This window comes from Mytilus edulis, chromosome 6, assembly GCF_963676685.1.
Source record: "Mytilus edulis chromosome 6, xbMytEdul2.2, whole genome shotgun sequence".
NCBI lineage: Eukaryota > Metazoa > Mollusca > Bivalvia > Mytilida > Mytilidae > Mytilus > Mytilus edulis.
The window spans coordinates 42777988-42802694 of NC_092349.1; the positions used below are offsets into that span (position 1 = coordinate 42777988).

Genomic DNA, 24707 nt, shown 5'->3' on the forward strand with positions numbered 1-24707 from the left:
TAAGTTATATATTTAATATAAATATCATTGTTAGCAAAAGGGGATTGGTTAAAAATCATTAGATCATTTCCTTTTAGAACGGATCTAAAATACCAGTTATGAGTGTTTGAATCATAATGATATATCTAGTCATGTGATTTTGTTTCCTATTATTATTCTCGGAATCTATCTCAATCTTTTGAAAAGTATATTAAAAGGTAGAATAAAAAAATGTGTAAGTGCTTTGCTTATGCACTATATGATATTATAAAACGCAAACCCACCAAAGTCATGTGTAAACACCAATTCCGTCTTCAAGACGTGATTACCGTAAAACTTTTGCATTACTGTCATGTTTAAACGACATATAATTCAATTAAATTATGTAAGCTTTAAAATCTGTTTTTTTAAATATGCAGTGTCATAAATAATACTGCTCTGGTAATCAGAGATTTCAATTGTATTTTTTAAAGATTAATTTCTATCAAAACAACTTGAATTCAAATTATTTTATAGAAATAAATCTTTTAAAAATAAATTTGAAATCTCTGATCACCAGAGCAGTGTTATTTTATATGACACTTACTGAATTACCGAACTAGACTATTTACCGGATCTGTTATCTCATAAAACAACACGACGGGTGCCACTTGTAGAGCAGAATCTGCTTACCCTTCAGGAGCACCTGAGATCAACCCTAGTTTTGGTGGGGCCGTGTTGTTTATTCTTTAGTTTTCTATGTTTTGTCATGTGTACTATTGTTTGTCCGTTTGTCCTGTTCATTTTTGGCCATGGCGTTGTCAGTTTATTTCGATTTATGAGTTTGACTGTTGCTCTGGTATCTTCCGTCCCTCCTTTACTGAATATTAAAAAAATAGGTTTTAAAAAATCAAGAATAAATTTACTAAATCATTCCAAATTCTCACAAGCACAGAACTCGACAATTAAAATATTCGGATGGCTGAACTTTTACATCGTTTTGTGTAATATCTAGTTTTAGCACTTCGACCACATTTGGAGAAAACTGCATCATGACACATTTAGCTTTTTCATTATATCTTTACTGATAAAACACTAAACGAACATTAACACATATATAACTATAGTCGAACATAATTAGTCAATTCAAAAGTACTTCAGTTTCAATGACTGTCGTTAGAAGGAAACTTCTACTTAGGTTCATATATTTACAAAACCAACAATGCAGTCACTGTAATTTGAATTTGAGGTGTGGGGTTCAGTATTAGTTTTTGTTGATTTGTTCCATCTTATATCAAAATGTATGTAGGTCTTGTTTGTTACTTTTATGTTCTTAGAATTGTAGTTCATCATCGCATTTCAACTTCGTACTATACTTGGTTATCATAGCTTTTTATTTATTACTGATGAGTTTTGTATACGAAATGCAGGTCTGTTATATACAGTTTTAAACCTGTTTTTTTAGGATGGTTTTCTTCCCTTATATTTTTGACAAATTAGGAAGAATTTTACGTCGTTCTATATATTGCAAAGAATGCAGAGTCAGTTCTTGGTAACACTGACTTGTTATCCAGCCAATCAATTGAAAGATTAATATATATTTTAAAACTTATTCGACAAGTTATTTTAAAATTTTGTAGGTGATAATAGTATGCATTATCTTTAGCAGACTCTTTTTCATGCAAGTAAGAATGTGACCTTGAAAATGTTTACATGTATTTGTTCATCAAGAATATGAATGACATTATTATCAATTGCATATTGGTTTAGAATCATTAGGTCATTTCCTTTTAGAACGGATCTTAAATATCAGTTGTGAATGTTTGAATCATACTAATATAGCATCAAGTCATGTAAATTTGTTTCCTATCATTTTTCTCGGAAATAAATCTCAGCCTTTTGAAAAGTATTTCAAATGGAAGAATAAAAAAAATTGTGTTTGAGTTTTGCTCATGCACTATATGATATTATAAAATGCAAACCCATTACAAGTCATGTTAAAACACCAATCCCGTCTTCAAGACGTGATAACATTAATAGTTGTTCACTACTCTCATGTTTAAACGACATATCCAATGACATTATGTAAGCCTCAAAGGAATCGGATAAACAAAACTTCAAATCAAAGAGAAAACGAACGGCCTAACATTAAACGAAAAACAATTGTTACATATGCATTGCAAAAAACGATCACCACTGTCATACAGGCGCGTGGCTTGAGACAGTAACATAACAAAAAAAGTAGCTATTAGGACCCCTACAACAAATCGAATTGAGATTGATATTTCACCCATTAATATACAATTTATTAGGTTCAAGATAAAAAAATTGACAAATTTGTCAGTTTTTTTTTTTAATACCATGCATTATTCAGCTAGGGCAATGATACTGTCTTAATCCAAAATTTTCAGTGCAACAGACTATAATACATTTGCCGTCTTGTTTTCTTACACATTGATTATATTTTTAAGGCACATTTGCGGGGTCCAAACAGTACTATTGATGATGGTGTAATACCACTTTCAAAAGCTTGTGCAGAATTTATCTTTGTTTCAGATAAACAAGTAAAGCTTGGCATGTGTAAAGTTTTATTCTGTCCAATTCTATATATAGACAATGTTTCTCATAAAATCTCATTGCATATAAAAAAATAATAATCACGGGAAGTTAACATATCAAATGTTCTCTCCTTTTTCATTTGTACAAGCTTAAGTATTCTATAGAAACACCAAAAAGAAATATAATGGTGTCTACGAACACCAAAAATATGTGTTTATGACATATTTAACTGCAATGAAATGTAGGAATAATTTCATACAACTGTCAAATTCAAGGGATTTTTTTCGACCCTTTTAATATGCAACTGGATGTGACGTACTATGAACTGGTAAAATTACACCTTAAGTTGGAAAAATCTCGAAGGCAATAGATAACAAGAAGTGAAAAATTAAGATTTTATATCGGCAAGACATTTCAAAGGTGATCTTTATCCTTACACTTTGTCACATTTAGTTTTTAGATATGTATTGTAAGTCTTTGTGATCTGCCTACAATCAAGATTTCCCCCCTTTATAGTTAATGGGGTGAAAATGTAAAAAATACAGGCAATTAGAATAAATAATACTCGTATGTAAATTGAAACCTAATTTAATCGTAGATTAATATGAAATTCTAAATTAAAACCATATTTAAAATGAGGAAATAAAAATATTTATTTTACTTGTCAAATTCCAATGCACAGAAAATTATGTAAAGTACTGTTCGAAACCTTTTTTTAAATGCATGAAATATCAAACATAATCAAACATTTCGTTTTGTGCATTTATTGCCTACTCCCTGTCCCAAAAAGGGAAAAGCAAATGTATCCTATAGGCAGAAAATATCACGGGGAAATTCAAAATCACAAGTATATTAGGGAACTGACAACGACATTAGAACACGAAAAACGACGAAAAGACAAATAGATCAACAAAACACTACATTGAAAACTATAAACTGGAAAATTTTGGCAATTTAACAATTCTAACATTCGCGATATCCCATATGTCTCATAGATTTTTTTTCACAAATGATTTTAAAAAAACCTTATAGATGCATATGTATCAATAGATATAGGAAGATGTGGTGTGAGTGCCAATGAGACAACTCTCCATCCAAATAACAATTAAAAAAATTAAACCATTATAGGTCAATGTACGGCCTTCAACACCGACAACAAGCTATAAAGGGCCCAAAAATTACTAGTGTAAAACCATTCAAACGGAAAAACCAACGGTCTAATCTATATAAAAAAAAACGAGAAACGAAAAACACGTATAAATTACATAAACAAACGACAACTACTGTACATAAGATTCCTGACTTAGGACAGGTGCAAACATTTGCAGCGGGATTAAACGTTTTAATGGTACCGAACCTTCTCCCTTTTTCTGAAACAATAGCATAACATCACAACATAGAAAAACACACCATAAAATATCAATTGGCAGGCTTAACTCAATCAAAAAACGTAAATTAATACAGTATGAAGTCTTATAAACAATCAGTAATCCTGGTTTTTTTTTGTTCCTTATAAATGTAGATTTAGTCATTTTTCTTGTTTTAACAACACATACACAATAAACAGAGAAAAATTATAGAATTGCTGCTAATAATAATCTTTTGATTGATCTGTGTTGCAGATACAATAAGATTAATGTTACTAAATTTACTACACCAAATACATATTTCAGCAATAAATATCAGTGATGCTCGGGAACAAAATATTTTAAATCAAAATCCGATAAAAAATAAACAGCTGATAAACAAACAAGGACAAAAAGTATAGCCAAAGAAAAGTATTTTCAAGCAAGCATCAAAGTACTGACTACAGGGCTTATTATCCCCTCGGGGATTTACAGTCCACCGGCAAAGTATCCATTCATGTGTTAATGGTTTTACTGTTAAAAGTGTTGTCTATATCACAATGACCGTGATGACCGCTTGTTTAAGATAACTTAAAGGTTTACTAGACTTTGAAGAGTCAAAAGTTTGATTTTAAACATGGCCTTTTATCTAGAAATGAGGAATAACACTGGCGTTTTTTATCTATATTATGTAAAACCGATCTTATAAATTGATCCTTTAAATATCATTTATTTGATGCTGTGTAACGTATTCGTTTTTCGTCCATTGTTTTGTACATGAACTATGCCGTTATGTAATTAGTTTTCTCGTTTGACTTGTTTTACATTTGTCTTTTCGTGGCCTTTAATAGCTGACAATGCAGTATGAGCTTTGCTATGATTTTCAAATTTTCAAATTGAATAGCATCGATTGTGTTTACCTGTCTGAATTACAAATTGAATTTTGAAATACAAATATACTGATCAATATTTGTAATTGAAAATAAATATAATAACTTACACGATATAGATAAATTAAAACATATCCTCAATCCTTAAACAAAACAGGACACTAACAAATTAGGCTCCTTTTTAAAAAAAAAGTCACTAAAACTGAGGAAAGAGAGTCCTTGATATTATCTGAATCTCTTTATGTATGGATTTAAAGAAAGGATTATAGTTGAAAGTGTCTGTTTATTTTCATTGTTGTACTGTAATATATTATCTTGTATAATGTTTGTAAGCCATTGGCACATATGGTCGTAAATTGCTTTTTCAATAAAGTATAAAGATATAAAAAAAAAATTGGCTGTAGTAGTTCTGTAGTATATTGTTTTTTCATGATGTATCCATCTCGATTTTTTCTATAATGAGTGATACATTTGGATTTTGAGTTCATACCTCACTGATATTTCTTTTTTGCTCGTCATCGGTTGGTCATACCTCAATGATATTTCTTTTTTGCTCGTCATTGGTTGGTCATACCTCAATGATATTTCTTTTTTGCTCGTCATTGGTTGGTCATACCTCAATGATATTTCTGTTTTGCTCGCCATTGGTTTATAAGACTTGCATTTGAAGGCGAACACAAACACTCTTGAGCTTACTTTTATTTTAGTGTACTTCACTTTATTTGGTTAAGTTTTCCTTTGATTTCTTATAATTTATTACGCTTGATAAGATAACTTTAATCCAGTAACATGATTCTCACGAGAACAGATTAAGTCGGATTTAAAGCGACGAATATTGTTGCATTGAAATGACAGTATTTTCGTTAAATAAACTATTCTAAACAATATTATAAAGAACTATATTATAATTGCTTATGGTACGACAAAAGCATACTTAACCACTGTTTACTTGTTTGATCTACTTTGAAATTTCATATGATTCTAGATTCAGGAAAATTAGACTTCAACGAATAATATTGATATAGATACTTTGGAAATGAAATCATATGACCTATTTATATGTAATACACACAACCGATAGTTAAAAACTCAAAATAGTAAGTGTAGGATTTAATAATGTTATCTCTTGACACTTTTTACTATTCAATTTGGCCCTTGAAAAGTAAATGAGATAATGTAGGATTTAATAATGTTATTTCTGGGCACCTTTTACTATTACAATTGACCCTTGAACAGTAAGATAAATGTAAATCGCCCGATGAAAGAATGTTTAATTAAATTCATCACATTCGTTTGTGCCTGTACCTAATAAAGCAATCGTTATTTTTTTTGTATATTGATTGTAGATTATGAGGCTGATCTAATTTTAGACCAGCATTTCCTTCTGGCCAGTTAAGCTAAAAAATGTATTTTCAAATTAATGAGGATGTACATAATCTCATTGTCACGAGAAAGTAACCTCTTTCTAAATTATTAACATCCATTTTATCAGCAATCAAAGACGGGCTTCAAAGTTATTGTGAAACTGCCTGTTCTAGAGGTGGCGTGAATCAGATGTGGATACTTAAAAATTCCAAAGATCTTTTAGAGTACATACAATCTAACTCTCTTTCATCTTGTAACAGTATTAAAACATTTGACTTCTCTACTCTTTACACAAGTATTCCACATTCCAAACTTAAAGACAAATTAAAAGAGTTGGTATTACTTTGCTTCATAAAAAAGAATGGCCAACGTAGATACAAGTATCTTGTCTTAGGGAGGGATAAATCCTACTTTGTAAAGAATCACTCTGATTCAAACAAAAAATTCTCTGAAACCGATATTATCAAGATGCTTGATTTCTTGATTGACAACATATTTGTTACGTTCGGAGGACGTGTTTTTCAACAGACTGTCGGCATACCAATGGGAACAAACTGTGCCCCTCTACTTGCTGACTTGTTTCTTTATTATTATGAGGCTGACTTCATGCAGGAACTTCTTAGGAAGAAAGATAAGAAGTTAGCAATATCCTTTAACTCTACTTTCCGCTATATAGATGACGTTCTTTCACTAAACAATTCAAAATTTGGTGACTATGTGGAACGCATCTATCCCATCGAATTGGAGATAAAGGATACTACAGATACAGTTAAGTCAGTTTCATATCTTGACTTACATCTAGAAATTGACAATGAGGGTCGGTTGAAGACAAAACTTTACGACAAAAGAGATGATTTCAGCTTTCCAATTGTGAACTTTCCATTTCTAAGTAGCAACATTCCAGCAGCACCTGCATACGGGGTATATATCTCTCAATTGATACGATATTCCCGTGCTTGCATTTCCTATCATGATTTTCTTGATAGAGGGTTACTGCTCACAAGGAAGCTATTAAATCAAGAGTTCCAAATGGTGAAGTTGAAATCATCCCTTCGTAAATTTTACGGACGCCATCACGAGTTGGTTGACCGTTATGGAATAACCATTTCACAAATGATATCGGATATGTTCCTCACGTCGTAACTACAATCCCCTTCCCTTTCATGAATTTGACCTACCGAATTAGACTATTTACCGGATTTGTAATCACATAAGCAACACGACGGGTGCCGCATGTGGAGCAGGATCTGCTTACCCTTCCGGAGCACCTGAGATCACCCCTAGTTTTTGGTGGGGTTCGTGTTGTTTATTCTTTAGTTTTCTATGTTGTGTCATGTGTACTATTGTTTTTCTGTTTGTCTTTTTCATTTTTAGCCATGGCGTTGTCAGTTTGTTTTAGATTTATGAGTTTGACTGTCCCTTTGGTATCTTTCGTCCCTCTTTTAAACATTCAAATAATTAATACAACATTTGATCAAAATTTAGATGACGTTCGTAAAACTAAAAAAATAATTCAGGATACATTTGTGCTAGTCATTAAACTCATAAGATAAAGGAAATTATGAAAACTATCATTAATTACTCAGCAACCTAATGACACGAATAAAATGACATTATATTTGAATTACGGTTTCAAAACCCACTGGCATATTTGACAAGGGTCATTATTTAAACATTATAAAATAAAGCCTTTGTCAATATGAGTTTAATTGGGAAAATGAAATGCTGAAAAGTATTATATATATTCCAGCATTTCAGTGTCAACTATAATGAGTGATTGTCAAACTTTCATCATATATAAGTTTGATTTATATATGTTTGGTCTCCTTCAAGTTTATACAGAGTGTAAACTTTTGATACAGTTATTGTTAATTGTATTTCAGCATCAATATGGCAGTTACTGAATGTTCAGCGATATCCCTTTACAATATAAAGGAAACACAGAAGGCCATTACTGAGGAAGAAGCAAACTACTTGCGGATTATCAATCTTATACTTAGAGTAGCGCCACAAGCAGTAAGAGTCCAGTTTGACCACGAGTTTTTCCCCGGAGGATTACAAAAAGTTCTAAATCAGAATAAATTTAAGGTTCTTGTTCCACTGAAGAGAAAACGCGTAATCAACCAGAAACAGTGGGATTTATTATTTCCCAGAACAGGTAAATATTCGATTTGTAAATTTGTCAATATGGTTAGCAAATAGCTAAAACTGACATACAAAACACACCTCAAAAATCAGTTTTCCTAAATTGCTTAGACTGACATTTTCAGAGCACATGCTGTTTATAAGTTTCTTTATATCATTAAATGGATGGATAGTTTACCATATAAAATCATTATTGACATAGGGTACACTAGTTGCATCAAAAGTAGGATCTGATAGGTTTGATGAACCTTCTGTTTGCTCCTCCAGACAAATTTTGAACTAGACTTTTGACTTAACGTTTTGTTGAATCTTGTCCTTGAGTTTTTTTTATTTTGAGCGTTCTTGTTGCAGGTAGGTCTTTGGATGCATTTCGAACACAAGAGAGTTAAGATTTCATACAGTGTTGGTTTTATTTTGTTTACTCTTGTATTTATATTTTACTTAATTTTTGCTCTATCAAGAAAGTGTATACTATATATGGCGGTACTAGTATTCAAAAACCTAAACCACAAACTTAAACTAAGGAGACGTGAAAATTTTGGAAATGATCAACCAACTACCAACCAAACCCCATACGACAAATATGTACTATGCATATCCGAAAGGTGTTTGTTTTTACAAAACCAATTTGCTCAAATGTTTTATCAAATTGCAGTTTGAATTTATATCTTTAAATTAATCAATCGGTTAACTATTTTACTTCATTTCTATATACCATTTGATTCGTTTGTACAGATGCATGAATTCAAACTTCAATTTGGTAAAATATTTTAACAATTTGGTCTAATGAACGCTCAAAGCCTTTCATGTATGCAGGTATTCCAGTCGAGCTGGTGATAGGGACCGTCTTAAACTTACATTGAGGTGAGAGTTATTTAGCCCTGTGTTGAAGGCATCACTGTGACTTTAAGATGGAGAACAGCAATAAAAGTGCTGTTCCTCTGCTTTCTATGGTTTTGTTTTAGATGCTCATGTATCTATTTTGTAACATGGATGTATACGCAATATCCTTTGTTTTTACAGAAACATAAATAATACACCTTACGATAAAGGTTTCAACATTGCGCAAAACTCATATCAGAAGGTAGGCTCCAAAAGGCACCGCGATGGCAAAATTTTTTAAACACATTTCATGAAATATCGAATTTATCTCATATATATAACTCCAGTAATCTAATATTTTTTTTGTTGAAAGTTTATTTTGATGATTATTTGTTTCACAGGCGTTTGTAAATCGAAGTTTAATTTCATGTACTTTTACTCAGTACTATCATAGCTTTCTTACTTGTTCATTATGTGACAGTGATGACTACCGAATGAAAAGACGTTAGGTGCTGACGAAAGTATGTATATTGGAATGAAGAATAAATTGACCAAAAACAGGCATACATAGTTTAGTGGCAGTCATTATTTATAACATTGTTCATGTTTGAAAATCTCAATATAAAACTAAACATATGTCATTGCTGTTTAATATTGAGATGTTAAGACAGGGCTATGAATCTATCAAATTAAGGTCATCACGTAAGAAATTTTACGGTCGCCATCATGAGCTGATTGACCATTATGACAAAAGCGTGTCAGAAATCATATCTGATATTCTTCCTCAGTCATAATAACCTTCCATCATTACCGAAATGAACAAAGACATAAAACGACGGGTGCCGTATACGGTACAGGAAATGCTTATCCTTCCGGATCACCTACTTTCACTCCCGGTGTTTAGTGCAGTTCGTGTTGTTTCTTATTTATCATTTATAACTGTTGATGTAAATGTCCTTTGGTTTTGTGAGTCTTTGTTTACTCCTTGGTTTTGATTGTTATTGTCTAGTGCATAGGGTAAAAAATCAACATCAAAAGATCATTTATATTATAACAGGTTTCCATTTTTTTAATTTCAAAGTGAAAATAAACTAATATGTCAAGATATAGACATATAGAAATATAGAAAAAGATAAGTTCTATTAAATGTTTCGAAGTTTAATGTGACATCCATTTTCACTGAACTAGTACACATTTTTGTTAAGTGGCCAGCTGAAGCCCACCTCCGATTGCGGGATTGTATCGCTGTGTTGAAGACCATTGGTGGCCTTGTGTTATTTTCTGCTCTTTGGTTGGGTTGTTGTCGCTTTAAATTTACTGTTCACAAAATTTAGAATTATTGAAATACTAAGGCTTTTCTACCTCAGGCATAGATTACCTTAGCTGTATTTGGCAAAACTTTTAGGAATTTTGGTCCTCAATGCTCTTCAACTTCGTACTTTATTTGACCTTTTTAACTTTTTTGGATTGGAGCGTCACTGATGAGTCTTTTGTAGACGAAACACGCGTCTGGCGTATATACAAAATTTAGTCCTGGTATCTATGATGAGTTTAATTGACACATTTCCCATTTCCATTTTCAATTTCATGGGTGGCACATTCACTTCTTAAACTATCATTTTCTTGATGAAAGGGATAAATTATCTTAAGAACGTTTAAAAAAAGATTGTCATCATCCTTTTATATGTGACATTATTATTATTTCCCTCAAGTATTTATTACAAATCTTATGTATTTTCCTTCATAATGCTTTTTTTGTGTGTACAAAGTTACTGCATAAATGCTACGTTACCACAATAAGATTTGCGTTGGAATCTGATCAAGGTATTAAGAACCTTATGATTTTACTATTTATGTAAACGAAGGTCTTTAATTTAAAGCCAAGGATTTTCAAACATGATTTATAAAATCGATTGTGAAAACATACATTTCCTTAATTTGGGACACATAATGTTCTTCCAAACTAGCTAGTGGCTTTTTTTGTTCTAAATGACTTGATTACAATACTGTAAAAATGGATAGTTATTTATTTTCAATGTAATATATTTTAAAAAAAATACTGTATAATATATATATATACTTCATAATACTAATATGTTACGAACAATGACGTTACGTCATAATACAAATGTGTTCCCCATAACGACGTTCATAGTCTTAAAATTTCCCGAGATGGATGAAAGCACTGACAGTGCTGCTTTTATATTTACTATAATATAAGTGCCTATAAATAGCAGCACATGACCTAGATATCTATGGGAGTATTTAAGATAGAAATGTAAATCCTTTGAAATTGTCCCTTCTGTTAGGTTATGTATCAAATTAGTAAGATGAAAGCATTGTTAACTTCGACAAAACATATTCAATTACCTTACAATGATAAGACAGACGGTTAAAGAATAACAAATAGTTGAAATTACTTGCAAAATTATGTTGAACCTGGAATAATTTCAGGTGAAGCTTCTTCGAAAAGTTTTGACCTAACCTTAATGGTCTGTCTTTTGAGAAACCTAGCTGATATTCTCGTTGGAGATCTACTCCCATTGCCATCAGACGTGAGGGTCGGAGCTGATTTGTCCAGGGTGAAGCATTATAGAAATTTGGTAGCACACTGGGATAATGCAACATTATCTAACATAGAATTTCAAGAGATGTGGACTGACATTAGCCAGGTTATAATTGAAAGTTATAGAAATATTCTTAATCATTGTGAAAATTCATAGTAACATTTGCATTTTCCATCTCTACTCTTATTCGAGATGTTAATAAGATCTTCAACTATTATTTTTAATAATATTATTGTAAAGGAGCTACCATTTGATTTTTAGGGGGGGATGGGGCTAGGATGAAATTTGAAAAAAATAGGCAGGACAGGAGTTTTGAGTAAAAAAAAAGGCAGGATGAGACACTTGCAAAAAAAGAGTCAGGACTACAATTTAGGTAATAAAAAGTCAGAATAAACTATAAAAAAAAGCAAGACCGAACAGAGTGAAAAATAAAAAGGCAGGACAGATTACAGCTAAAAAAAAGGCAGGACAAAATTTTTCATCCTAGCCCCCCCCCCTACCCCCCCCCCCCCCCCCCCATAAAAATCAAATGGTAGCTCCCTAATGCTGTTAATAACCGTTTTGAAAATATCAGCCAGACGTTTAAAACAACTCAAAACACAAATGGGATAAAGTTTCTCGCGCAATAAAGCGTTATTACAGGTGCGGTAAATTGTAAACGAGCTCATGATACTCAGGACCTCAATGTTTTTATACCTTCTGGTTTGAAACAGTGTCATTATAGTATCATCCCATCCAAGTAAGAATGAAAAAATACTGGAGGAATATATATATATAATGAAATTGCCTTATAATTCTGTTTTAAAATTTAAGACAATTTGGTTTTAACCAGGTTATAGTACTAGTATCGACAAAGCAAATAAAATTTTATACGATATCTATAAAAAAAAAAAAAAAAAAAAGCCTTTTTGAAAAAAAATATAGTTCTATTTGTTTCAAATTTAAACTATTGTAGTAGTTCATGCATACAAATGAAAATATACAATGTACTCATACTTCTAGTCATAGTGCATTCCAAATTCCAAAGTTTAGTTCCTTCATTTAGAAGGGTACACAAAAGAGCAACCACATATAACGAAAATAAAATATTTATACTCGAAAGGTGATAAATGTTTGGCTCATTGCGATACTCCATTTCTTTTGTACGCAATCAATTTGACGAATCAAAACTTGGTACCGTTAATGTTATTCACAAAATCTGAAACTTCAGTATAAAAAAAAATCGAAGAGAACGTCAGTTGAGACCTTATGTAAACACACATGAGCTAATACCAATATTCAACTTGACCTTTCTACTTTAAACAAAGTTATTAATTGAACTCTGAAATGTTGAATGGAATAACCGGTTCAGAAATGCTATCAGATATGTCCCTAATGTCGTAACTACAATCCCCTTCCCTTTCATAAATGTGACCTACCGAATTAGACTATTTACCGGATTTGTTATCTCATGAGCAACACGACGGATGCCACATGTGGAGGAGGATCTGCTTACCCTTCCGGAGCACCTGAGATCATTCCTAGTTTTTGGTGGGGTTTGTGTTGTTTATTCTTTAGTTTTCTATGTTATGTCATGTGTACTATTGTTTGTCTGTTTGTCCTATTCATTTTTAGCCATGGCGTTGTCAGTTTATTTTCGATTTATGAGTTTGACTGTCCCTCTGGTATCTTTCGTCCCTCTTTTAAAGTTATAAAAAGAGGATTGTGAACAAATGCTGGGAAGCAACTCGCAACTTTGGTTTTTTATTTACAAAAATCCACAACTCTCAGGGACATATTACCTATCGAAGGTGTCGGATAAATGAACATTGCTTGGAAAGTCGTATGAATTTTACTACCCCGATATTTTGACAGAACAGTGAGAAACCCTTCGTCGCGTTAATTAATAGATCATAGATATACGCCTGAAGCGCGCGTTTCGTATATACCAGACTCATCAGTGAAACTCGAGTTAACAACAGTAACAAGACAAAATAAAGTAAGAAGTTGGAGTGCATTGAGGACCCTAATTCAGATAGTTTTGACAAAATACAGCTTAGGTTATTTTTCCTGGGATAGAAAATAGTATTTCGAAAAATTTTATTAAATATTAGTCAGGAACATAGCAATTGTTATCAATTATTCCTACACTACTATTGCCTTTATTCATTAAACAGTTAATTTGTGATTATAATCTCAGTGATAATTCTTTTCAATAATAATAAGCTGAAATTTCAGTAGTCGTGAACTTCTTATTATAAAACAGACCAACCAAAGGTATAAGACCTTTTTTATGACAAAAGAAGCCAGAGTATCGGTAGAAAGCAAACTTATTTCACGAGGAAAACTTTCGTTCCTTGTAAAACAAATATCACATTTGAACAAACCTCGCCACGAGTTAAGTTCATAATTGCAACACCAGAGTTAAACAATTAATGATCACTGTAGACCACTCTGAATTACGTCCCCCTTTCCACATTTGACGTAACTTTAGTCAAATACCAAGATCATCTTTGTCCACTGGAATTTTTTCAGCAAAATACCTTTTAATATTACACTCTGACATTGAGGCGGATATTTTTTACAGGCGGTGGTACGTTTAGGTGGTATCGACTTTCAACAAAAATGTAATGATCTAAAAGTGTCCACACTAGACAAAAATGATATGGAAATATGTAACGAGTTTAGAAATAATGAGAGGTCAAACCATCCAATTCCAAAAGGATTTCAAGGTATGTAAATTTGTCGTAAAGATGACTTGTATTCCGTGTACTCTATGTTCTGTGTATAATATATCTGCTTTGGTATATATATATATATATATAACGAACGGAAAGAAAGGATATACAATTAATCAAAATTATGTAAAAGAAAAGGACCAGTATAAGCTTCTGCTTTCACTTGGTGTCCGTCGTCTGTCGTCCGTCTTTGCTAATTTTGTTTTCAAAGAACTGCTCTTTCTTTACCACTGAACCAAAAAAATTATTGACAAGTATTTGTCCTCAATGTGTCTTGATTTTAGATTATTCATTATATCACTATTTGACAATCAATACGGTAAACTTTGCTGGAAAAAAATAAGAAGGGTAAAATACAATTAATTGTTTATCTTGAAAATCGGAATAGAGACACACAAAAAAACTGACAGAAAGCAAAATATTTAACTATATCAATATCTATTTTTTCTCCTTATTCTGCAAAAATTTAAAGAGACGATTGCTGTGGGTTTTTTTTTGCAATCATAGCGATGTTGCCAATTGATTTGAAAAAATACACATAATATAAAAAATAAAACAGAAATTGTGACTAGCAAAAACGATCGGAACCACAACTTCAATATAAATATCTACAGAAATATCAATAGAACTGAAACAACCACTAATCTTCTCTGGTGCGTTACTACGTTTGAATGTTTTACCAGATTGTACATCTCTGCTAGTGATTTTGAAAAGGGATAACAACTCTCATAAAAAAATCAGAAGTACAAGATCTACATAAAATAATGAGATAAAAACCACCAATAGACTTTTAATAGTGGTTTTGGTAAATTTTTGTGTTTTTTTTTATTACATAGAAATGTTTTACAGACAGAAAGAAACTTTTATCAGGAATACATAACCCCGATAACTGATACCATCAATGCTTTTATTAGGCCAAACACATCTGTCTTTCTGGTAGCACGATCGACCCCAATATAAAAGCATCAAACCAATATCCTTAATCCGAATAAAACATTAATTTTCGCTGTGTTCGCAAAAAAATATCAATATAAAGTTCGTTGAGAGCTATCTACAGTAAATATTTTTAGGATGCCATAGGTTCACCAAGATATGTCAAAGGAATTGCAAGGAAAACGACACTTGCTCTGGCATATCTTTATTCACGGGTCGCGTGTGTGCTTAATTTGCGTGAGATATAATGTTTAAATACTTGTTTTCTAAAGAAAGTTTGAAACTTGAACTTAGAACCTGTTTTAATTTTCGTCATAGTTTGAAGAGATGCTTGACAGTATAATTGCTAAAAAAAATTAAGAAACCGATTATGAGGGAAAATGATTTTTTATTTGTTTGCAGAAAAATATTCTGCTTTATAATTGTTAAATTTTTTTTTCCAATTCTGACGTTTTAAATCTACCGAATCCCTAAAGCATTAGGTGAGATATTTGGAACACATATTACTTATTTGCTATATTTTGTAGAGGTGATTGATCTTATAATCGATGGATGGAAGATACTGGATCAGCAAGTGGTTGAAACATCAGCTATTCAACATCTTAAAAAACTCGCCACAACTGCAAATACCATAACAGTAATAGGGTCTCCTGGTTGCGGAAAGTCCACTGCTGTGCACCATCTTGCACTACAATTGAATTTTTATCAAGATTACGATATTATTGATAGTCATGATCCCATAGATTTGAGAAACTATTTTAATCCTGAAAGGAAACAGATTTTCGTCTTCGATGATGTTTATGGAAAATATATGTTACAACAGCCGAAAATTGAAACTTGGTCGAGCCTGTCAGAGCAGATTAACAAGATCTTGCAAAAGAAAACTGTTAAGATTTTTTCTTCATGTAGAACACACATATATAATCAAATTAAAAAAGACAATGACGTCATTTGCAGAACTGTTTGCAACTTGTTGTCAAATGAACACACTTTAACTGTTGATGAAAGGGTAATGATTGCAGGGAAATACCTTCCTGAAGATACTGTTGCTTCCCTCGTGTCAACAGAACACTTTAACAAATACGATTTTTTCCCGCTCCTATGTAAGCTTTCTGCTAACAAAACATCCAAAGATATAGAAAAATTATTTTCTAGACCAGTTGATTTTGTTCAACAGGAGTTACATTATATGATGGAGCTGCCTGACCAAACGATTGTGGCTACGTTATTTTTATTTGTAATTTACAACAACAGTGTACCAAAGGCACTTTTATGTAGAACGTCTAAAATCAGAACTATTTTAAAAGATTTGTCAGAAGAATTTAAAATTCCCTTTCATTTTTCTATCAAGATAGTGAAACAACAGTTAGAGTTATTAATGCAGTCTTTCGTCATTGAAAATGAAAATAAGTACACTGTCATTCATGATAAAATCTACGATATTATGATTTCGTTTTTTGGGCAGTACATGTTTGATCTCGTTATTGAGTATGCTCATTCAGATGTAATACGTGATCGTTTTCAATTTAAATCTGTAGGAGCACCTGAAAGTGAAAATATTATTATCGTATCCGCTGAAAACGAAGAAGACTACCTTGAACGTTTGTGCACGGAAATTAAACAAGGCAATGTTGAGAAAGTATTTTTGAATTACCAGTTACAATATAAATTATTTAGAACAAAGCTTATTTCATGGTTTAAAAAGCATAAAGCTGACCTAGAAGTGCCAATGTCCATGCATTCAAACAAGAAATCTTCTCCTTTGCTGAAAATGACAAAACAAGGATACTTCGATATGATTTGTTTTTTGATAGATATAAATTTGAATATAAACGTGTCCGATGAATATCAAAGAACACCATTATTCTTAGCATGTTGGGATGGAAACGTTGATGTAGTTAAGTTACTATTAAACAACAAATGTAACCCTGATCTTTGTAGCAAATATGGTATGTCTCCTCTGTATGTCGCATCTTGGATGGGATTTCAGCCTATTGTTAAGTTGCTGTTAGAAAGTAAATGCAATATGAATATTGATGAACATAACAATTGGAACCCACTTTATATTGCCTCTGATCTAGGATACAGCAGTATAGTTGAATTAATGTTTCAACACAATTGTTTTTTTGTTCATATTTATCTTAATATGTTTGACCCTAAACAACTTTTTTGCGTTAATTTTTTAAAGAAACACTTCCATGTTTTAAAACCTACATGTTGTTCAGATACCTGTACTAAGTATAGTAATTCAAAGTTAAGCATTGTCTTGCACGAGATGCACGCAATACTTTTTGAATCTATTGTTAAAATTTTGAAGGATGAAAAAGGTGTTGCCCTACAACAGTATTTTAAAAGTGATAATATTCATGTAGATGTTTTAGCATTATTATCATCTCACAAGTGTCATTCTGTTCCCTGTAATGATATTTTAAGAGAGTATAGACTGTCTTTTTTAATTGCCATATCATACGGATATGAAGATGCTGTTTCACTGCTGTTGAAGGATGAAATTAAAGCTGGATATTTTTGTCAAGATGAAAAGTCCCCTCTTTTACTAGCCGGTGGAAATAAAAACATCTTAAAGATGCTATTGGAAAACAAATTCCTTCATACGTGTAAGTCACATGGACAGCTTTTATGTGGAGCAGTGTTTGATGGATCGGTAGAAATTGTCAAGTTATTATTACAGTATAATGTAAATGTCAATGATTGTGATAACCTTGGCAATTCACCACTTTATTTGGCAATTGAATATTACAATGAAGATATTGTCACACTTTTGATACATAATAAGGCCGATCCTAATATATCCAATTTGAATGGGAATTCACCTTTACACCTAGCAGTACAATATAATAAAATGGAAACAGCAGAATTATTGCTAGCACATGATTGTGATATAAACTTGATCAATAAAGACAAAATAACGCCTCTTATTTTAGCCACATTAAATGGCAATCAAAAAATAGTCGCATTACTACTCTCCCATGGCTGTGACAATTTATGTAACACAAGTTATGTATCACCACTTTATATCGCTACTAGCAAAGGTTATGTAGAAATTGTTACTCTATTACTGAAGTATAAAAAAAGGGGTACAAAGGTGCAATGTATAGCAACGCCAACGGAGTATCAAGGTCCGTATAATGTAGAAGCTATAGGATCATCAACAAAGTATCAGTATGAACCTGATGACGACTTTGTAGGATCCACATCATTAGAATTAGAATCATTACCTACGTTGGATTGTTATAAAAATATAACAAGTTCTAATCCTAATGAACAAAGTGAAAAAACATCAAGGCAGAAAACTCCAGACTCTGACTCCGACTCATCCCCGTATAATGACGATGAATTGTCTGATGAAGATTTGATAATCGGGGACGATTTTGATAAGTGTAATCCGAAATGGAAACCATTTGATGTAGATGAAGACTTTATCTCTAATGAATTTGTAATAAGAAATGATATTATTATAGAAGAAGGAAGACCGCCAACGTTTGCTCCTCTGTATATTGCGTCAAAACTTGGTTATACACGTATAGTCAAAATACTACTTGAAAACAAGTGTAATCCAGACTTTGTTAATGAATACGGCAACTCTGCATTGTTTATTGCGTCAGCTCAAGGACATACTGAAATAGTTAAACTATTGCTAGATCACAAGTGTAATCCAAACATTATAAATAAACGCAGTACCACTTCATTGTATGTTGCGTCGACTAAAGGATACACTGAAATAGTTAAACTATTGCTAGAACACAAGTGTGATCCAAACATTATTGACGAAAACAGCGACTCTTCATTGTTTATTGCGTCAGAAAAGGGACATGTTGAAATAGTCAAACTATTGCTAGAACACAAGTGTAATCCAAACATTGTTAATGAAATTGGATACTCTGCATTGTATATTGCGTCAGATAAAGGATATACTGAAATAGTCAAACTATTGCTAGAACACAAGTGTAATCCAAACATTATTGACGAAAACAGCGACTCTGCATTGTATATTGCGTCAGATAAAGGATATACTGAAATAGTCAAACTATTGCTAGAACACAAGTGTAATCCAAACATTGTTAATGAAATTGGATACTCTGCATTGTATATTGCGTCAGATAAAGGATATACTGAAATAGTCAAACTATTGCTAGAACACAAGTGTAATCCAAACATTATTGACGAAAACAGCGACTCTTCATTGTTTATTGCGTCAGAAAAGGGACATGTTGAAATAGTCAAACTATTGCTAGAACACAAGTGTGATGTAAACGTTGTTGATGAAAACGGATACTCTTCATTGTTTATTGCGTCAGAAAAGGGACATGTTGAAATAGTTAAACTATTGCTAGAACACAAGTGTAATCCAAACATTGTTAATGAAATTGGATACTCTGCATTGTATATTGCGTCAGATAAAGGATATACTGAAATAGTCAAACTATTGCTAGAACACAAGTGTAATCCAAACATTATTGACGAAAACAGCGACTCTGCATTGTATATTGCGTCAGATAAAGGATATACTGAAATAGTCAAACTATTGCTAGAACACAAGTGTAATCCAAACATTATTGACGAAAACAGCGACTCTTCATTGTTTATTGCGTCAGAAAAGGGACATGTTGAAATAGTTAAACTATTGCTAGATCACAAGTGTAATCCAAACATTATAAATAAACGCAGTACCACTTCATTGTATATTGCGTCGACTAAAGGATACACTGAAATAGTTAAACTATTGCTAGAACACAAGTGTGATCCAAACATTATTGACGAAAACAGCGACTCTTCATTGTTTATTGCTTCAGAAAAGGGACATGTTGAAATAGTCAAACTATTGCTAGAACACAAGTGTAATCCAAACATTGTTAATGAAATTGGATACTCTGCATTGTATATTGCGTCAGATAAAGGATATACTGAAATAGTCAAACTATTGCTAGAACACAAGTGTAATCCAAACATTATTGACGAAAACAGCGACTCTTCATTGTTTATTGCGTCAGAAAAGGGACATGTTGAAATAGTCAAACTATTGCTAGAACACAAGTGTGATGTAAACGTTGTTGATGAAAACGGATACTCTGCATTGTCTGTTGCGTCATATAAAGGATATACTGAAATAGTCAAACTATTGCTAAAACACAAGTGTAATCCAAACATTGTTAATGAAATTGGATACTCTGCATTGTATATTGCGTCAGATAAAGGATATACTGAAATAGTCAAACTATTGCTAGAACACAAGTGTAATCCAAACATTATTGACGAAAACAGCAACTCTTCATTGTTTATTGCGTCAGATAAAGGATATACTGAAATAGTCAAACTATTGCTAGAACACAAATGTGATGCAAACGTTGTTGATGAAAACGGATACTCTGCATTGTTTGTTGCGTCAGATAAAGGATATACTGAAATAGTCAAACTATTGCTAGAACACAAATGTGATTCAAACGTTGTTGATGAAAACGGATACTCTGCATTGTTTGTTGCGTCATATAAAGGATATACTGAAATAGTCAAACTATTGATAGAACACAAATGTGATTCAAACATTATTGACGAAAACAGCAACTCTTCATTGTTTGTTGCGTCAGATAAAGGATATACTGAAATAGTCAAACTATTGTTAGAACACAAGTGTAATCCAAACATTATTGACGAAAACAGCCACTCTTCATTGTTTATTGCGTCAGAAAAGGGACATGTTGAAATAGTCAAACTATTGCTAGAACACAAGTGTGATGTAAACGTTGTTGATGAAAACGGATACTCTGCATTGTTTGTTGCGTCATATAAAGGATATACTGAAATAGTCAAACTATTGCTAGAACACAAATGTGATTCAAACATTGTTGCTGAAAACGGATACTCTGCATTGCATGTTGCGTCAGATAAAGGATATACTGATATAGTCAAACTATTGCTAGAACACAAGTGTAATCCAAACATTATCAATTAAATAGTTAACTCTTTATTGTATTCTGCTCCAGGTAAAAAACATTCTGAAACAGTCAATTTATTGCTAGAACACAAGTGTGATCCAAACATTATTAATGAAAACGGCTACTCTGCATTGTATATTGCGTCAGATAAAGGACATACTGAAATAGTCAAACTATTGATAGAACACAAGTGTGATCCAAACATTATCAATGACGAAGGCAACTCTGTTTTGATTTTTGCGTCAGCTGAAATATTTAGTAAAACTATTTCTAAAACGCAAGTGTGATCCAAAAGTTATTAATGAATACAGCAACCCTGCATTGTGTGTTCCATCAGATGGAGGACATACTGAAAAAGTCAAAATATTGCTAGAACACAAGTGTTTTCCAAACATTATTACTTAAACATTAAGTCTGCATTGTATTATGATCCAGGTAAAGGATATACAGAAATAGTCAAACTATTACAAAAATGCAAGAGTAATTCAGACATTATTACTTAAAGCATTAAGTCTGCATTGTATTCTGATCCAGGTAAAAGACATTTTGACATATATTCTAAAGAAATGATGAAGAACGTCTTCATAGAACGAAATCTTTATCTAAACTACATGTAGGAATACAATAACGTCGCTAAGTAGCGACGTCGAATATACAGTTACGTAATTACCGCGGTAAACGACGTTAAGACGTTTACCAATTAAACGAAAATGTCTATAATAAAAGAATGTAAAAGTATTTTACAACATTCTGGGGGCCTCAAAATGAGTTTACTGTTCATATTTCAAGAGGAAGTTAACAATTGGCCGTGTAGTAATAAGTCCATTTGGTTCTGTTGATGCGTTCATATTGTCCTCTGTGTGCATAAAGTTCTCAGGTGATATTCTCCTCCCTTGAAATAAATGTGACGGTGTCAATTGCTCTGGATCTCGGATCCCGCGTAATGTACGATACTGGACGATAGTTGTAAACGCTTTCAATCTCCGTAAAATCTGTTCGTAACATATTTGCATTAACAGTGGGTGGTTTGTAGTGAATACGGCTTGTCGTAAAGTTCTCTGATGTCTTGATTTTCTCACGTTCTTCATGTCTGTGCGGGGTTAACATATTCATGATTGGTGAAAATGACGGACTGTAATGTTCTGATGAATTTCGATGCATAGGCCCAGATAATAAGTAGCCTACTTTCGATTTCACTGCGGTTGATCCCGGTCCTCGAATAACTTTGTCCTCTACAATATCCCAAAAGTAATCAGCGCCAATTAATATAGAAACTTCAAAGTCCTCGTCACGTGATACAGGGTGTGCTAATTTAAATCCATTTAAGTACGGAAAATGTGACTGATTTCTTGCGTATGTTTGTATAGGGTGAGCAATCTTTGGAACGATAAGTACATTAATTGGTATTAATTTTGTAGTCTGGGCTCGTAAATAAACAGTAGCCACTTGAAGATGTCTTACCTTCGTATTTGTTTCACCGAATCCGGAGACCGTTATATCTTCATTTCTCACGGGTTTCAAGTTTAATTTATCTGCCATATCCTTGGTAATAAAACTGCGCTGTGCACCTTCGTCGAATAAGGTGTTTGCTTGACTAAAATGGGTTTTGTCGGACGAGACTGTAACTATCGCGGTTTTCAAAAGTACTTGAGCTCTTACTGATGTCGTTAATGATTGCATGCTTGCTACTGAGAGATTGCTGTCTAGTTTTTCTGAATTGTAATTTTCCGTTTCTGTTTTTGCTTCGTTTTGCGTATATTGCTCCGCCTTATTGCAAATACTTGTGTGATGTCGTTTACCACAAATTTTACATGTATTTATTGATTTGCAGTTTGCAATTCTGTGTCTTCCCAAACAATTAAAACATAACTGTTTCTCCTTAACTGTGCGCTTTCTGTCATCAATATTTATTACCGTCATGCATGTAGTTGGAGCGTGAATGTCGTTACAATATATACAGGGTTTGCTGGTTAAATCTCTGTTATTTGATTCGTAGTTTCGTTTTGTACTTACTATAAATGCTGACGTAGATGTATATTCTGATTCTGATTCATAACAACTTACGGACTGACCTGCTTCTTGGATAGTAATTTCATGCTGAATTGCGTCACGTAGCAACTGTAAATTCCATCTATCATTTCCATTAACGCGTACCATATTTTGTCGGATGTTTCCCAGAATTTTATTTAAGATAATTGGTACTAGAAGGCTCCCGTACGATTCATGTGTTTGTCCCATTCCCTCAAGACCTCGAATGTAATTCTCCATACTGTCGTAAAAGTTCTTTATGTCTCTAATATTCGCGGATGGACTAGGTAGACTAATAAGGCTTTGCATATAGGCATTCACAATTTTGTGGGGTTGACCAAATCTCTGTTTCAATATATGTAGGGCTTGAGCGTAATTTGTGTTTGTAATTTGTAATCCTGAGATGCATTGGCTTGCTTCTCCGTACAATTGAGACCTTAAATAGTTAAACTTCTGAACGTCGTTTAAGGACAAATTTTCATGAACTGCTGCACAAAAGGAATCCCAAAATGGCTGCCATTCCAGTATATTTCCTCCGAACGTGGGTAGGGTAAGCTTTGGTAATTTATGGTACATACTGGAGTTTGAAAATGTAGATGAAGAATTATTTGCTGGCGTGAAACTTACTGGAGTAGGGTTTATTAGGTTGTTTGAAAGTGTAAATTCTGTGGCGTGCGGGTTTAATTGTTGCTGTTTCGAAGATGTTGTGCTATCTGCTTCCCGGATTACTTTTGCTAATTTTGTTAGAGTAATTTGAATATCAAATTCATACCTGTCGGCTTCTTCTATCTCTTCTTGAATATCCTCTTCCGAAATTTCTTCCACAATTTTATCGTTGAGCTCCGAAATAACTGTTTCCTTTTTCCGTATCATTTCCCTGATTGACATAATTTCATTGACATCGTATTCCTTTGATAACTCCTCGAAATTTCCGCTCACTCGCTTCAGTAGTTTCGTGACTGCACCACGATGTCCAGCTCGAATAGCTTTGAGTTTAGAACTCATCGTTCTTTTTGTCACGGCACCAATTTGACATATATTCTAAAGAAATGATAAGAACGTCTTCATAGAACGAAATCTTTATCTAAACTACATGTAGGAATACAATAACGTCGCTAAGTAGCGACGTCGAATATACAGTTACGTAATTACCGCGGTAAACGACGTTAAGACGTTTACCAATTAAACGAAAATGTCTATAATAAAAGAATGTAAAAGTATTTTACAACAGACATACTGAAATAGTCAAACTATTGCAAGAACACAAGTGTAATCCAAACATTATTAATGTAAACAGCAACTCTGCATTGCACTTTAAGTCAGCTCGAGAACATACTGAAATAGTCAAACTATTACTATAACACAAGTGTTATCCAAATATTATTGATAAAACAGTAATTCTGCATTACATTTTGCGTCACATAAA

The 24707-nt window shown here is 32.7% G+C and overlaps 2 protein-coding genes across 2 annotated transcripts in view; one reads left to right on the forward strand and one right to left on the reverse strand.

The window, feature by feature from the left end:
• The window catches only part of LOC139526397 (uncharacterized), a 30683-nt gene extending 9413 nt beyond the window's left edge, over nucleotides 1–21270 (forward strand). Inside the window, exons 2-5 of the mRNA XM_071321541.1 lie at nucleotides 8002–8276; nucleotides 11540–11757; nucleotides 14219–14363; nucleotides 15830–21270. Of these exons, the coding sequence (XP_071177642.1) occupies nucleotides 8009–8276; nucleotides 11540–11757; nucleotides 14219–14363; nucleotides 15830–21270 (6072 nt within the window). The 5' untranslated portion in view covers nucleotides 8002–8008. The remainder of the gene's footprint in view (nucleotides 1–8001; nucleotides 8277–11539; nucleotides 11758–14218; nucleotides 14364–15829) is intronic.
• Nucleotides 21271–22126: 856 nt separating this feature from the next.
• On the reverse strand, nucleotides 22127–24286 carry LOC139526398 (uncharacterized). Its single transcript, XM_071321542.1, has one exon. The coding sequence runs from the start codon at nucleotides 24284–24286 to the stop codon at nucleotides 22127–22129; it is 2160 nt and encodes a 719-aa protein (XP_071177643.1).
• Between the last annotated feature and the right edge of the window lie 421 nt (nucleotides 24287–24707).

What these genes read in the sequence shown, in the direction of transcription:
- LOC139526398 (XM_071321542.1), bottom strand. Translation starts at nt 24,286, where the DNA reads ATGAGTTCTAAACTCAAAGCTATTCGAGCTGGACATCGTGGTGCAGTC.